This window comes from Typopeltis vanoorti, chromosome 11 (assembly GCF_054136105.1).
Source record: "Typopeltis vanoorti isolate ZY-2024b chromosome 11, IOZ_Tvanoo_1.0, whole genome shotgun sequence".
Classification (NCBI taxonomy): Eukaryota; Metazoa; Arthropoda; class Arachnida; order Uropygi; family Thelyphonidae; genus Typopeltis; species Typopeltis vanoorti.
Genome location: NC_143559.1, coordinates 41674712 through 41691082, shown reverse-complemented (window position 1 = coordinate 41691082; position 16371 = coordinate 41674712). Strand labels below are relative to the sequence as shown.

Here is a 16371-nt window from a genome sequence, read left to right as displayed (position 1 = left end):
TCGTGTGGAAATATGTTCTATAAGAGTAGGATAGTATCATTGATTGGGACATTGGTGAAAAGGGAAGTTATGTCAAAGCTGACTAATAGATCTTGGTCGTTGAGTGTAATATTTTTAATTTTGTTTAAGAATTGTTTTTGTTTACGAACTACAGGAAAGCGCAAGACAATTACGATGCCATAACGGAAGGAGCAGCCAATCACCCAACAATGCAGTTAGGAGCAACCAACCACCATCGACCATTGAACCACTGTCTGGTTATCAACCAATCGGATTACAACCTCACACAAAGTGAACTCTCGTTACTGGAGAAAGGTTAAAATTACGCCATTGCTCCGAGGTCAGTAAATAAACTAGATATAATATATCATATTCGAGAGAGGTTTAAGATCCCTCCCTGCCAACTTAGCTGACAAAATACGGATGGAAACTGCCTGTTTACTAAATTCAACCAAAAAATTAAGCAGCAACCTAAACAAAGTGGATAAACTGACCCTCAAATCCCTAAAAAATAACCGTGACATTATTATCACAAAAGCTGATAAAGGGAACGCCACTGTTGTTTTAAATCGGACAGCCTACATTGAAAAAATGAACTATTTGGTATCGGACCACAACACCTACCAAATGGTAAATTACAACTCCACGCAACGTAACAAAAAGAAAACTACTGAACTACTTAAATCAGTTAACACGTGGCTGGAAGAAACAATTAAAAAATTAAGTCCAATTGTGGAAGGAACTGACAGTCCAAATTACTACTTAGCCAAAAAATTAGCACCCACACTCAAGGAATTGGTTGGCCATTCTCCTTCGTACATAAAAAATACACAACAATTCATAAACAAAATTAAAAATATTACACTCAACAACCAAGATCAATTAGTCAGCTTTGACATAACTTCCCTTTTCACCAATGTCCCAATCAATGATACTATCCTACTCTTACAGAACATATTTCCACATGACATCATGGCCCTTTTTGGCCACATACTCCGCTCTGGATATTTCGTGTGGCAAAACAATTTTTACCTTCAAAAAGAGGGTACCGCCATGGGCTCTCCACTTACCCCCCCCCCCCCCCCCCCCAATAGCAAACTTTTATGTGGAAGATTTTGAGCAACGAGCTCTAGAATCGGCGTGCCTAAAGCCCAAAATTTGGCTAAGATACGTCGACGATATTTTCGCCATTTTGCCCCACGACCGCCAAGCACTAGATACATTCCTTAGTCACGTGAACAAACAACACAAACGCATCCAATTCACCATTGAAATTGAAAAATAAAAACAACTCTCTTCTGTTCCTAGACACACTTGTCACACCTTTTCCTTCAGGCTGTCTCTCCTTCTCAGTGTACTGCAAACCTACACACACAGGCCAATACATACACAAAACTTCTTATCACCACCCAACACAAAAACTAGGGGTCATAAACACCCTTAAACACAGAGCTCAAACCATTTGTTCAAATGAACAAGCTCTTAACCATGAATATGAGACCATCAAACATACCTTTATAAAAAATGGATACAGTATAAAAACCATTCACAAGATCCTCCACAAAGATACCACTAATAACTAAAAAGATTTCAAGAATGCTATTGCTATACTGTATGTTAGAGGCATTTCAGAAAAAATAGACAGAACACTACACAAATACAACATCAAAACCACCTTTAAACCCCCAACAAAATTAAGACATATAGTCAGTTCTTCCAAGAATCCCCTGCCACACTTAGCCCATCTATAACCAACATAGCAACCACGAAGAAAAATCTCAATACAAGAAGACTTAGTGAAGTGTTTTTTTTTTTTTCTCCTGAACATTCAATAGCAACCTGTACTGTACAAATCCAGAAGATAATCGTAATATAACAATATAAACTGTATAATTCCAGAAGAATCTTAGTACGTGAGGACTTTAGCAGAGTTTATTGTAGTTTTTATTTTATTTTTGTTTATTTATTTTTTTTATTTATTTAATTTTTTTTTCCTACTAGAGGGCAGGCTAAGAAAAAAGATTAGTTAACAACGTAGATGTAATTTACTTGTATAGAGTGCAACAGCATATAGCTTGTTCTTATACACATGTATCCTTCTGAAGATGATCTCAATACAGGGGTCGAGACGTAAAATTATTATTTTATTATTAATCAGTAAAATAATCTTTTCAACAGGTGTGTTTTGTGTCCCTAAATTCATAAATATAAATACAAATAAGATTAAATCACGAGCTATCATATACGAGAGGGATAAACCAAGGGGTCAAACAGGGATGTCCCCTCTCAGCAACTCTTTTTAATATCTACTTAAATGAAATAATAATAAAAAATAAAAATCTACATCAAGGAATTAAACTTTTTCCTACAGTAAACTTAAATACTCTCCTCTTTGCCGATGACCAAATAATAATTACAAATTCTGGAGATAAACTACAGAAAGCTATTTTAGATCTAAATGAGACATCCAAAGATTATGGTATGATGATATCAACCGAAAAATCAAAAACTATGGCCTTTAAAGGACAAGATCCAGCAAGAACTAAAATAGTAATAGATAACAAGATCTTAGAACAGGTGAATTCATTTAACTACCTAGGATGCACAATCACATATGAAAATGAAAAAGATATAAATGTAACAATTGCAAAATATTTAAAAATAACAGGTGTAATTAACTCTATATTTAAACCAAATCTAGTTCAAAAACAAACCAGATTAAAAGTATACAATACATTAGCCCTACCAGTCTTAATGTATGGAAGTGAAATCTGGACAATAAAACAAAAAGACAAACAAAGATTAACAACAGCAGAAATTAAGTTTATGAGAAAAACTGCAAAGCATACCCTATTTGATCACAAAAGAAATGAAGAAATTATGAAAGAATTAAACCAAGAACCACTAATACAAAAAAATTAAAAAAATATAAACATAAATGGATGGAACACGTTCAAAGAATGAAAACAGAAAGATTACCAAAACAAGCCTTAAAGTACAAGCCATTAGGAAAAAGAAAACCAGGACGTCCTCTTAAACGATGACTTCTATAGCTGGAACAGGCTATGCTAGGCCTAAAACCTTGATATGCATAATGATGATATTATTAATTAAAATTTGAAAAAAAAAGGCACTTAACCATCAGTAGCCTACTCACTAAACAAGGAAATATCTTTTGCACTTTTTTTAAAGACTCCTTCCCCCATCCTCTCTCTTGTATCTAGTCTGATTAGGCATATACTAAAACCAGGCTATAATATTAATCAATACAAACTGATTCATACACTATGGCAAGTTGGACTTTTCTGAGCATGGCCAAGAAACTTACTAAAGAACTTACTGTAAATAGTCTTGCTGTCTTTTATTAACCCAGCTTCTACAGGAAAATGGCTTAAAATTGCAAGAATTCAGGCCATCCTCATTCTTATGGTGCTCTCCCAAACCATAAAGTTACACATTAACAGCAATGATTTGTTTTAACTCCTACCATGACTCCAGTTGCTGATTTAGAGTAACCCACTTTCCCCTCTCACTAGTCTGTAGGGCAACCTAGCCATGGCAAATGACATTAACCTCTATATGATATTTTACCTTACAAGAATCACACCAACACTATTATTCATAACATGAATTCCTAGTTTGCTAAACTACATACTTCTGCCTTCAGTTCGTTGCAATAAGGTCCGACTATTTTTTTTCTTTGTCTCCAAACCTTGGACTCAAGTTACTTTTTTTTTTTTTTAGTTCAAAGGGAGTTCAGGTAAACTGGTCAATTACAATCAGTGGACATCTAGATGATTAATGTCATGGAAAAAAGGCATGCAAAATACTATGATATCAATTAGAGACACATATTCTGTTCAGTAATAGCTAAATGTCTGATCATTCCTTTTTCTGTATTCACTTAATTCATAAAACAATGTTTTATTTCTTGAAGATGATTAATTATATTATTTCATTATAAAAAAAACTGGGCATACAAAAAGAAAGTTAAACGTGCCTTAAAAATAATGCAATACCAAATATAAGCGTCTTTATACCTATAACAGCTGCAGATAAAGCATTTTTAATTACAGTCACAGTGTTGTCTAATATTTCCTTAGCTTGGAATACCTATTTAAAAAAAAAAAAAAAACACATAAATATTGACACGAGAGTTATAAAAAGTTATGTCTAAATTCAAAAACAGAATTCAAAGGATAATTATAATAAATAAGTGAAACATACAGTCCTTGCAGGTAATTTGTTCCTCCTAAGAATGCGATGTAATTCACTCAGTGCATCTACCCATTTGTTCTTTTCACTTTCGCGATCTACAAGCATCAATGTATGGTTCTTCAAGCCAGGTGGATCCATCATTGATGTTGTCACCTGATCAACATAATACAATTTAGTTTTAGTATTTTGAGAGTCATAAAAATTTAAACATTAAACTTTAATCAAACTTTAAACATTAAACTTTAATCAAACTTTAAACATTAAACTTTTTAGTACATTTTTGAAACAGATTACAAACAGTCATACTCTACACAATTGTCTAATCTTTAATTCTGTGCAAAGTAATTTAATTCTGTGAAAGTAGCATATGAAATTCTATTGAATTCCATGCACTACTTTCATTAAGACAAAAGAACCATATATCTATTTTGAGAGCAGATAAAGGAAAAGATGTAGTGATAATGGATAAGGCTGACTATGAGAGGAAGATAGAGTGCCTTTTACAGGATACTCCACCTATGAAGAAATTAGTTATAATCCTACAATAACACAGATTAAACAATTAAATAAGCTCCTTGATGAAGTTGTTAGCTGAGATCAAAATGCTTTATATAAATTACAGACCCATTTTGGCAGGGCTCCTCATTTATATGGTCTCCCAAAAATTCATAAAGAAGGTTGTCCAGGTAAGACCCATTGTGAATTGTATTGATTCTGCCATCTATAGAATTGCCAAATTTCTCTTGTTTCTTAACTGCCCATATTGGACAACCTTCTGGACAACAATCCAGATCATTTATCAAGAATTCCACATATTTTCTTGAAAAAAATCAAGAATATTCAAATACAACAATCAGATATGTTAGTCAGCTTTGACATTGTTTCTCTATTTACCAACATTCCGTTACTATCTGACATTATTAGTTTATTCTATGATGATATCCCTCCTTATGTTGTGAAGAGGTTTGAATTTGTTATACAATCAGGATATTTTAGCTAGAAAAACAAGATTTACAGACAGGATGAAGGCATTCCCATGGGTTGCCCTCTGCCTCCACCTTTGACAATTATTTATTGAACCATATGGAAGATCCTTGTTCTCATCCATTCATCCCCAACTCTCTCTTTGGTTTTTGTTACATCAATGACATTTTTCTGTTTGGCCTCATTCTAAAAATGAACTTACCACTTTCCTATTAAATCAATAGCTTTTATCCATGAATTCAGTTCACCATGGAATAAGAAAATGCTGGTAGTTTACCATTATTAGACACCCTTCTTATTTGCACAGCCTCTGGTACTTTGTCAACCAGTGTTTATCGAAAACCTACCTTTACTGGCAGAAAATGCCCAAATATGCCTTGCGAAGAGCGGTGGGAGTCTGGTTAGAAAGTGATAGTGGAGTCAATATGTGTAGAAAGTGTAAAGATAATGAGGACTTCAAGCGTGTTTCGTGTGTGGAGAGTGATATCGTTAACGATAGTCAGAATGTAGAATATGGCGGTGTGCTAGAGAATTGCGTGGTAGTGCCAGATAGGTGTGAGAGCGTTGCTGAAAGTGTAAATGAAGGTAGAAACACAGAAAGAATGGATGATTTGATCGATAATGAAAATGGTGAGATAAACGTGATAGCGAAATTGCCCATTTGAATGGTGCGATACACAGAGCTAAAAGGTAACTGGAGCGTATGGAAAAATGTGTGCTGAACGTACCGACAAATAACCGGCGGAAGTCTGTGACGGCAAATAATAGAATGTTCGTAAACGTCAATAAAATGAAGGAGCGAGTGCTGTATGGGGATTCGCTATTAAGAGGCGTAATAATTGAGAGTTTAACGAAGTCGTACCAGCCAGGTGCGAACATAAAGGACGTCAACGAATCTATTCGACTGCAAAAACAGAGGGTGAAAGAGATGATAATCGTGGCAGGAACGAATGATTTGAAAGAGGACAAAATGGAAATGATAGAGGATGTGAGGGAGTTGTTTGAGGTAGCAAAAGAGAAGAGTGAGAGGTTAGGATGGTGAGTATCTTACCGCAGTATGACAGCAAAGTGTTTAGAAGGAGGGCCATAATTGCCAATGACTTTATGCGTGGGTTATGCATGGAGAGTGGTGTGGAATTTGTGGATGTGTGGAATGAGTTTGATGGGCGAAAGGACTTATATAAGATGGATGGGTTACATTTGAATGGAGTTGGTGTACGGAGACTTGAAAGAGTGTTGATGAATGATGTGGAAATGGATGTACAGACTCAGGGAAACTAGATTTATTAAGGGGGGGGGAGTAGATATGCAGACTTTAGGGGTGCAGTTAAGTGTATGAATGAGTATATTATGCCTAAGCGAGTACAACGGACAACAAATCAGAATGGGATAGTTAGTATAAGGTATCAAAGTAGGGATGGGACAAATGGGCTTCTGCGATTCATGTACACTAATGCCAGGAGTATTAGGAACAAGAAGGAAGAGTTTTTGGCCATGGTTGGCACTTCCAGGCCACAGGTTGTTGGTATTAGTGAAACATGGCTGACAGAAGATGATAAAGCTAGTGGGATTGAATGTGACGGGTATAGAGTGTTCAGGAGTGACAGGGTGAATAAAAAGGGGGGGGGAGGAGTGTTACTGATGATAGCTGATGAGCTTCAGCCAAGGAGTATAGAATTTGAACTACAGGATGGGGAAAAAAGCACATTTGAGGCTGTTTGGTGTGAGATAGAATCTAGCAGAACAAAATATACAATTGGGTGCTGCTATAGACCGGGTGATGGAGTGGATGGTGGGGATAGTATGCATAAGCAAATAGAAGAAATGAGTGGAAGGAGGGTAATTATTATGGGTGATTTCAATTATGGTAACATTGACTGGAAAGAGGAGAGGGCACATGGGAGGAAGGAATTGGATTTTATGCGGTTATTAAGGGACAACTATATACGGCAACATGTATTGGAAAATATCAGGGGGCAGAGAGTGCTGGACCTAGTAATTGCAACTGAGAATGTGGCTGTAACGAACATGACCATGTTGCCACCAATTGGTGAGCGTGACCATAAGGTCATGACTTAGGAGGTGGCTAAAGGAGTCGAATTTACAATTAAGACAGGGTACATGTGGAATTACCAGGCTGGTAAGTATGACAAGCTTAGGTGTGTGCTTGGCTCAATGCCATGGCATGTAAAACTGCAAGGGCTGGATGTTTATAGTGCATGGAAGGTGGTTAAGAACTGTTTGCAGGAGGCAATGGCTGACTGTATACCAAGAGTCCGAATAATAAATCAAGTAGGGGTTAAATGGATGACTAACACTATTAAGCTTGAGCTGCAAAAAAAGAAACAATTGTGGAGGGAATTTAAGGAGAAGAGTGACCATCAGGCGCAGGAACAGTATAAAGCTCAGGCCAGGATGGTAACAAGGGTGGTAAGAAAAGCAAAAGCAGATTACGAAAGGAAATTGGCCACGCAGGCTAAAGAGAATCCCAAACAGTTTTTTCAATATGTTGCAAGTAAAAGGAAAAATGCTCATGGTAGAATGATCTTAAAAAATGCTGAGGGTAGGGAGGTAACCGAATCAGTCGGTATTGTGGAAGTACTGAGCGAGCACTTTGCAACAGTATATCATCCAGGTGGTGACTTTGCAGGAATGGAAGAACCAACAGCTTATACTGGAATTGTGATGAATGAAGTAGAGGTAACTAGTCTATTACAGAACCTCAATATCAATACATCTGTGGGATTGGATGGTATACCAGCTAGTGTCGTACGTGAAGCGGCCAAAGAATTGTCAGTGCCCTTGACCATTTTGTTTAATTTGAGCCTCAGGACTGGGTCAGTCCCAAGGGGGTGGAAAGAGGGGAAAATAGTTCCACTGTACAAAGGTGGTTCCAAGGCTGCTATTGAAAATTACCAGCCAATCAGCATAACAGGAATCATTATCAAGGTCTTAGAGAAAATAGTCAAGAGGAAAATACAAGATTGGATAGAAGAAAATGGGATACTGTATCGGGGACAGCATGGTTTTGTGAAGGGTGGGTCATGCCTCAGTAACTTGCTCATGTATTATAACACAGTGATGGCTGAACTGGATAAGGGTAATGGGTTTACAGTGATTCTACTGGACTTGCTAAGGCCTCTGACAGGATACCACATGGAATTCTAATCAGTAAATTGCAGCATATGGGAATGGACATAGGGTTGGTGAGATGGATAGGAGGGTGGTTGACGGAGAGATATCAGAGAGTGGTTTACTCAGGAGTAGGTCCACAAGACGGCTTGTGACTAGTGGTGTGCCACAAGGATCTGTTCTTGGACCACTGCTGTTTAATTTGTTCATAAATGATATAGGAAAGGATCTGAGAGGAACAGTTCATTTGTTTGCGGATGATGCGAAGTTGGGTAGGGCAATAGTGAATGCAGATGACGTCAAAATTTTGCAGGATGATTTGGATAGATCAGAGGTCTGGGCTAAGGAGAATGGATGTCAATTTAATGTGGTAAAATGTAAGGTTATGCATTTTGGGGTGAAAAGATTGGCAGCAGTTTACTGCATTGGTGGAACCGTGCTCCAGGAAATTGATGAGGCACGAGATTTAGGAGTGTTGGTGGATAAGGAATTGAAATTTAGGGGACACATTGCAAAAGTGGCCAAATCAGCTCATCAAATCACTTGGTTGCTGAAGAATACGTTGACAAGCAGAAACAAGCAGGTTATTGTTCCTCTGTATCGAGCCTTGATAAGACCCCATCTCGACTACTGTGCTCAGATTTGGTCACCTAGGTTTCTCTTTGATGGGGAGGAGGTGGAGAGGATCCAGAGGCGAGTGACCAAGATGATAGCAGGTCTGTGGAATGAATCGTATGAGAACAGGTTGAGGATTTGTGGGTTGCAAAAATTGGTTGATAGGCGGAGGAGGGGAGATATGATTGAGACATTCAAATTACTGAAGGGTTTCTATAAAATTAATTCAGAAGATATTTTTGAGAACAGGGCTGGTTGTGGGAGGACTAGGGGACACCCATGGAAACTGGGAAAAAGTGTGGTTAGTAAAGGTGTTAGAGCTGGGTTCTTTACTTTTAGAGTAGTGAATGAGTGGAATGCACTCCCTGAGTCTGTGGTGGATGCTGTGACAGTGAATGAGTTTAAGGCGAGGTATGATAGATACTGTATGAATGTCGAATAGTTGTGATGAATATGATTTGGGGCCTCCCTCGATGAGTCTAATGACTCCCTGGAGTTGCCTGTAATAATAATAATAATAATAATATACTGATCAAAAGTCTGTTCATCACACCTCTCAAAAAATTGGTGTTATCAAGTCTTTAATTAGTAGAACACTTAATGTGTGCTCCTTTCTTTAAAGCATACAACAAGAACTTCTATCAAAAATTTATTGGAATTAAATGGTTACCCTCCAAATTTTCCAAGTGTATTGTCTCTGCTCTGCTGTAGTAGGATGAAGATTTGAATCACATTGTGGCATAATGTGTGAGTCTTAGAGTGCTGGATAATTTTCATCACCTAGTATGACCCACTACTACCTTATTAAGTGAAAGTAAGTGGTATCCATCCAGCAGGTAATTGATTCCTATGTTTAAATTCCTTATATTTCTGGTATCTCTGAACCTATTGGTAGAATTTTGAAGACGTACACCTTATTCCCACATATTTTCCTATCAACAAAATTTCTCATCCGTTACCATCTACAAAAGACTAACTGACACCTTGATCTTTAGCTGATGTTTACCAGATTCCTTGTGAATGTAATTTTACATTCTTTGAGCAGACAAGCCATTTTGTGGGAAAAATAATTAATGAATATTGAAACCTCAAAAGTCTAGTCTGGCATAGCATAGTATTGATACTAAACACAGTATCTGAGGGATGAAATTTGCCTTCTATAGTTTTAAATATGAATGCCTTTGCAAAGAAAGTTGTGATGCCCTTTTACATTGGCCTAACCTAAATTGATACTATTGGCTCTCTCTCACCCAAAAGTTTGGGAGATTCTTTCTCATTTTATGTAAACATCCAAAATAATTATATTACTATTTATTAATATTAATTTCTAGCTCACAGCAACTGTTTTTAATTGGCAAACTAATTGTTGTATATGCCCCTTGTGTGTACCCTGTTCTTTGATTTGCTTGTTTCTACACACTGATGTTGTACTGTTATTCTCAGTATGAAATATCTGTATTTTCATTAAAGTTTATTACTGTGTTTGTTGTCTACAAAATTGTAAATTTGATTTGAAGTATAATTTTCTTCTTCATATCAAATTCACAACACACAATCAAATGCTGATATTACATACAGAGTATAATTTGTTATAGTTGACACGTAATGTCAAGAATTAGTTTTTCAAGTATATCGTCTCTGCTCTGCTATAGTAGGATGAAGATTTGAATCACATTGTGGCATAATATGTAAGTCATAGAGTGCTGGATAATTTTCATCATCTAGTATGACCCGCTACTACCTTATTAAGTGAAAATAACTGATATTCATCCAGTTCTCCTCCATCCAAGATAGGTTGAACTCCCTGTTTAGGGATTTTTACACAATTAATGCATCCCCTAAGAGCAAGTACCTATGGCTGTAAATCTGTGTATTCATAGGTCAGTTTGCCTGTTGTGAGGGATGAAAAAAAACCTTCACTTCTTTATGAAACCAGCTAACTCACCATTTGATTGAAAACACCTGATAAAGGGTTTTCACATCATAGACGGGATTCGAACACAGGTCTCTCCAACCAAAGGGCTCATCTATACTAACTAAGCTGTGGGGGTTTAAATGATATGGGGGAAAATCATTGCTTAGTCTATAATGCATATTTCCTATTTTATATGATATAACACTGGTTATGTGGATATGAGGGTGGCTGCTGGACAGATATCAAAAAGTGGTATATGGAGTGGCAGAATTGAGGCCCCTCCATATACCACTGTAGGATAGAGAGAGACCAGTGGTGTGCCACAAGGTTCAGTGCTGGGACCACTACTGTTTCATTTGTACATAAATATAGGAAATAGGAATTATAAATAGGAAAAATAAATATAGGAAAAAGGAAAGATATAGGAAATAACTTGAAAGGAAATATTCAGTTGTTTACTGATGGCGCAAAATTGGGGAGAGTTAATCAAGGCGATGTGGAGAGCTTGCAGAATGATTTAAATAGACTGTGAGTATGCGCAAATTATAATTAGTGTCAGTTTAACGAGGATAAATGTAAAGTTATGCATTGATGGAACTGTACTCCAGGAAATAAATGAAGCTAAAGATTTACAGGATGGTGGTAGAGAGAGAGAGTGTTAAAGTTTAGAGGACATACTACTAAGGTAGCTCATAAGATTACTTAGCTATTGAAAAACACATTAACAAGTAGAGATAAAGAAGTCGTTATTCCTCTTTTAAGGTCTTGATATGTCCATATCTGGAATACGGGTCTCTGGTATGGTCTTCTCGGTTTCTTGGGGGGATGAGGAAGCAGCAGCAAAGATTCAGAGGTGAGTAATCAGTGGAATGTTCTCTATGAGGACAGATTGAGAGGGTGTGGATTGCAGACATTAGTTAAAACAGAGGGGATATGATAGAAACAATTAAGTTGCTTAAAGGGTTTTATAGAGTTAATGTAGGGGAAATGTTTCACACTTGTCTAGAGGGACCAGAACAAGGAGTTATCCCTGGAAGCTGAATAACGGTGTGGGGACTAGATTTTTTTCCTTTGGAGAGTTGTGAATGAGTGGGATAGGTTGCCAGAATCAGTTGTGAGTCCTTTTTCTGTTAATGCGTTCAAGGAGAGGTATGATAGATGTGAATGAGTGTATAGACCGTGAATGAGTTCAAGGCAAGGTATGATAGATACTGTGTGAATGTTGAATAGTTGTTCTTGACATGATGTTAGGGCCTCCCTCGATGAGTCTGTCGACTCCTTGGAGTTTCCCAGAACAATAATAATAATAATAATAATAATAATAGATTGTGCAGACTGTTTCGGTCTCCACAGAGGTGCCCGTACAATAATAATAATAATAATATAGTTCTTAGTACTAATGTACTATAAGCTAACAACCTTTTATGAGTGACACCATCATAAAAAAATAAATGAAAACTAGAATCAAAGAAAGAAATATTTTTTAAAACAAAAGTCTTGAAGATATAAGGGTGTTTCATCCTCATGAAGGTAAAATCATGAGGAAACTTAAGTGTAGAGGACATAAAAGAGAACAGCTTAACTCTGAGTGAGTTTTTTAAGGAAATAAATAACCCTGATGTCAATAAGGCAATAGAATTTGATGACATATCACCATGCATCTAAAGTGTAGAAGATGTAGTATATGTGATTAACCAACCCATCACATTATCTGACAATTCTTAGCAGATGTATGTAAGGCAATTATATTCTCTTTTTCTGAATGTAGACTTCTTTCCATGTCAGGTAGATCCCAGTTGAGTAGAAAAGAATGAATAGGAGTATAGAACAGTGTCAATTCAAAAGCATAGATTTTTAGCATAACAGGATACCATTCAAATTAAACATATTTGGTCATTTGAAAGTTAAGCATAAAAAACTTATTGTTTAATACTGACCATATACAAATATTTTAACATTCTTTGCCTACCAGTTTGCCTACTAGCTTTTTCAAGGCATTGACAGCGAACTTTGTGTTTCATTAAACTGTTCAAATTTTTTATGCTTAACTTTCAAACGACCAAATATGTTTAATTTGAACAGTTTAATGAAACACAAAGTTCCCCGTTAACACCTTGAAAAAGCTAGACAGTTTGCTAGCGAAACTGGTAGGCACAGAATGTTAAAATATTTGTATATGGTCAGTATTAAACAATATGTTTTTTATGCATAACAGGATACCATTTGACCAATTTTTTTCTTTTTTTAAATATGTAACCCACACACAAAAGGTCGCAAGATTATAATGTATCAGTGCCATGTGTGGGCAAGAGGATAAGAAGAGAGGAGCAAGATGTTAACATTTTTTTTTTTTTTGAACAGCTGAAGGTTGTAATCTTTGGGAAAGACAGAGTGGGTGTTGAATGTTCCAAAGAACAAAAGCAGATGGAATGAAAAAGGAGACAGAGAGGTTTGTTACGAGAGTTTCAAGGACTGCAAATGGGTGTTGGTTAGTGGCAGACTTTGTTCTCATGATTCTGGAGAAAAGTGAGGAATGATAGTAGCCAATCCAGTAGAAAACTGTCTGTGAAGGTATTCTAAATAACTTAGACTTGGAATCTAAGTTATTTAGGATTCTTCTGATTTCTTTCTCATGAAAGGCTAGGGGAAGTATGCAGGGGGAAGTTCTTGATACAGCAGAGGAAACTAGTTGTGACTGCAGGAGTTGGATGAAAAGAATGAAAACAGGTCAGTGTCTGGGGTATATTACAAGGGTGGTCTGAAAAGTTCTTGTCTTAACAATGAAAAAACAAATTTATAATTTCAAATTATTTTTATTTTTCAACATAATCTCCCTTAAGACTAATACATTTATTCCAGTGATGCTCCAGTGCCATTATCCCGTTCCAGTAGTGGTTCTCAGTAAGATCTGCAAAATACCCCTCTACAGCTGCAATCACCTCTTGATTTGAAGAAAAACACTGACTAGCAAGGAAGAGTTTTAGTTTAAGGAAGAGATAGAAGTCAGAGGGAGCCAAATCTGGGGGAATAGGGTGGATGTTCCAACAATTCATAGTGCATAACCCTTAATTTTCCCATTGCCAAAACACTGTTGTGGGCAGGTGCATTGTCCTGATGAAACATGCTTTTTTTCTTCTGCAAACTGGATAGTTTCTCATGAATTTTTTTGTCTAGTCTAGTTAATAGATCGGAATAATATTCCCCGGTTATTGTTTTACCCTTTTCAAGATAATTAATAAACAAAATGTCTTTTAGCATCTGAAAACACTGATGCCATGACCTTTCCTGCTGATGAAACTGACTTTGTCTTCTTTGTTCTGTGCTGAACAACCAGCTTTTGTCCATTGTTTTGACTGCGGTTTGGATTCTGGTGTGTAATGGTGAATCCAAGTCTCATCCATAGTAATAAATCAAAGCACAAAATCAGTTTTATTCTTGTTAAAATGGTCCAAGAACTGTTCAGAGATTTTCATGTGATTGCGTTTTTGATCTGCTGTGAGCAAGTGCGGCACCCATCTTGCGCAAAGCTTCTTCATTTGCAATTCTTCATGCAAAATATATCCTACACATTCTTTTGAAATGCTTATAGTCTCAGCAATTTCACACACTTTGACTCGCCAGTCATCCAATATCATATCATGCACTTGATCAATGAACATGTTTTGGACATCCTACAAGTGGATCATCTTGAAGGCTGATATGGCCATGCTTAAACTCGGCAGTCCATTTCTTAATTGTCGAAAACGAAGGAGAAGAGTGCCCTTAAACTTTTATGAACTTCAAATGAATTTCTTTTGCCATTAAACCTTTTACAAAGAATTTTATAATCACACGATACTCAATTTTATCCATTTCAAGGGATACAGACAGCACTTTTGCTTCAGACAACTGTACAAAACAAACTACTTGATAGAATGACTTGCAAGTTCACATGGATGCTTATGACAGATGTACCAACTTAGAAAAAAATCTTGTCGATAGTGTTGCCATCTATGGTCGAGGCCAAGAACTTTTCAGACCACGCTCGTAGAAGCTAGTTAATGGTTGTTATCTGGTTGACATGGAAGAGAATTTTCAGAGAATGAAGGGGGGAGGGTAGAACAACAGACCATCCCTGAAAACTGTATAGAGAAGGTGTGAGCAGAGGAATGAGGAGAACACTCTTTACATTGGAGAGTGGTTGGTGAGTGGAATGTATTGCTTGAGTGTGTTGTGAATGTAGATACACTGAATCAGTTAAGTCACAGTTGGATGAAGTTTGTGTGCAACAGTGTGTACCTCCCAAGATGAATTTATGACTCCGTGGAGGTCAGATGTTACTAATAATAATAAGAACAATAATGTTACAATATCAAAAACTGCAGCATCTAGCAGATTGTAAGATTCAAATTCTATAGAAATTCATTAATTTGTTAAACTGTGTTATGGTTTTCTAAAGTTTAAAACAAATTCATAGAAACACCTTTCTATGAATTTGTTTTTCTATGAATTACATTTATATGTAAATTTAACTCACAGTTAGGGTTAATTTCTTTCTGACTAAGAATGTAAGCAGACAGTTTAAAAAAAAAATATACATGGTTAAAATAATAGATTGGTATACAATTTTTGTCTTAGTGTCAAAGGCAACATTTCTTCAGGAAATTTTCTGCAGCAGATTTGTAAATGATTAGAATGCTTTGCCTGAGAGTGTGGTGTCTGCAAGGAGTTTGAATGTGTTCAAAGCACGGTATGATGAGCTGTGTGTATGAAAAAAGGATCTCCCAGATAAGTCTTTGACTCTGTGAGGTCTTGGGTAATAATAATAATAATAACTTTATTCCTTTCTTTTTCCTATCTGTTAAAGAATGCATTTGAACATTCTGCATTAGTGTTTTATACCTTTAGCTGCTACAATTCTATATTAAATAGCCAAGATTTAATATTAGAAGAATAATAAGAGTTTATGATTATTATTACACAGGTATTGCCAAAGAGTCTAAAGGCTCATTATGGGAGACTCACACCAACACAAAGTTTATCATATGTCTTTCGAAACTCATTAGTGACAGAGCACTCATGACTACTTCTGGCAACCCATATCATAAGTCAAGTACTCATGCCCCTGCTTGCCACACCCTTAGACAACCTACACAATTAACTCCTCCTCTCATTCAGTCATGCATCGAAAATTTTCTTTACCATCCATTATACAAAAACTGTTTTGGTTAACTTATATGTTTCTATCATATCCCCCTCCTCTCCGCCTATTAACCAAATGTTGTAACTAAAATTCAGTCTATCCAGACAGGGAACACACCATTGCCCAAGATATCTAGGTAATAAAATCTGGGCACAATACTCTGGATGAGGTTATATCAAAGCCATATAAAGAGAAATAAAAACTTTCTTCTTATCCTTCTTGTTTATCAATGCAATTCTTAACACATCCAAGTTTTCCTTTGAACTATTTTGCCTCCTTTTGGGAGCAAAAAATCTTCTTTATGCAATTTTGCTTTCTCTCATTC

General features: G+C 36.4%; 1 protein-coding gene across 1 annotated transcript in view; it reads right to left on the bottom strand.

The window, feature by feature from the left end:
* The window catches only part of LOC150101467 (serine/threonine-protein kinase Genghis Khan-like), an 896778-nt gene that overhangs the window by 227328 nt on the left and 653079 nt on the right, over positions 1-16371 (bottom strand). Inside the window, 2 exon segments of the mRNA XM_090400803.1 lie at positions 4041-4113; positions 4228-4371. Of these exon segments, the coding sequence (XP_090256929.1) occupies positions 4041-4113; positions 4228-4371 (217 nt within the window).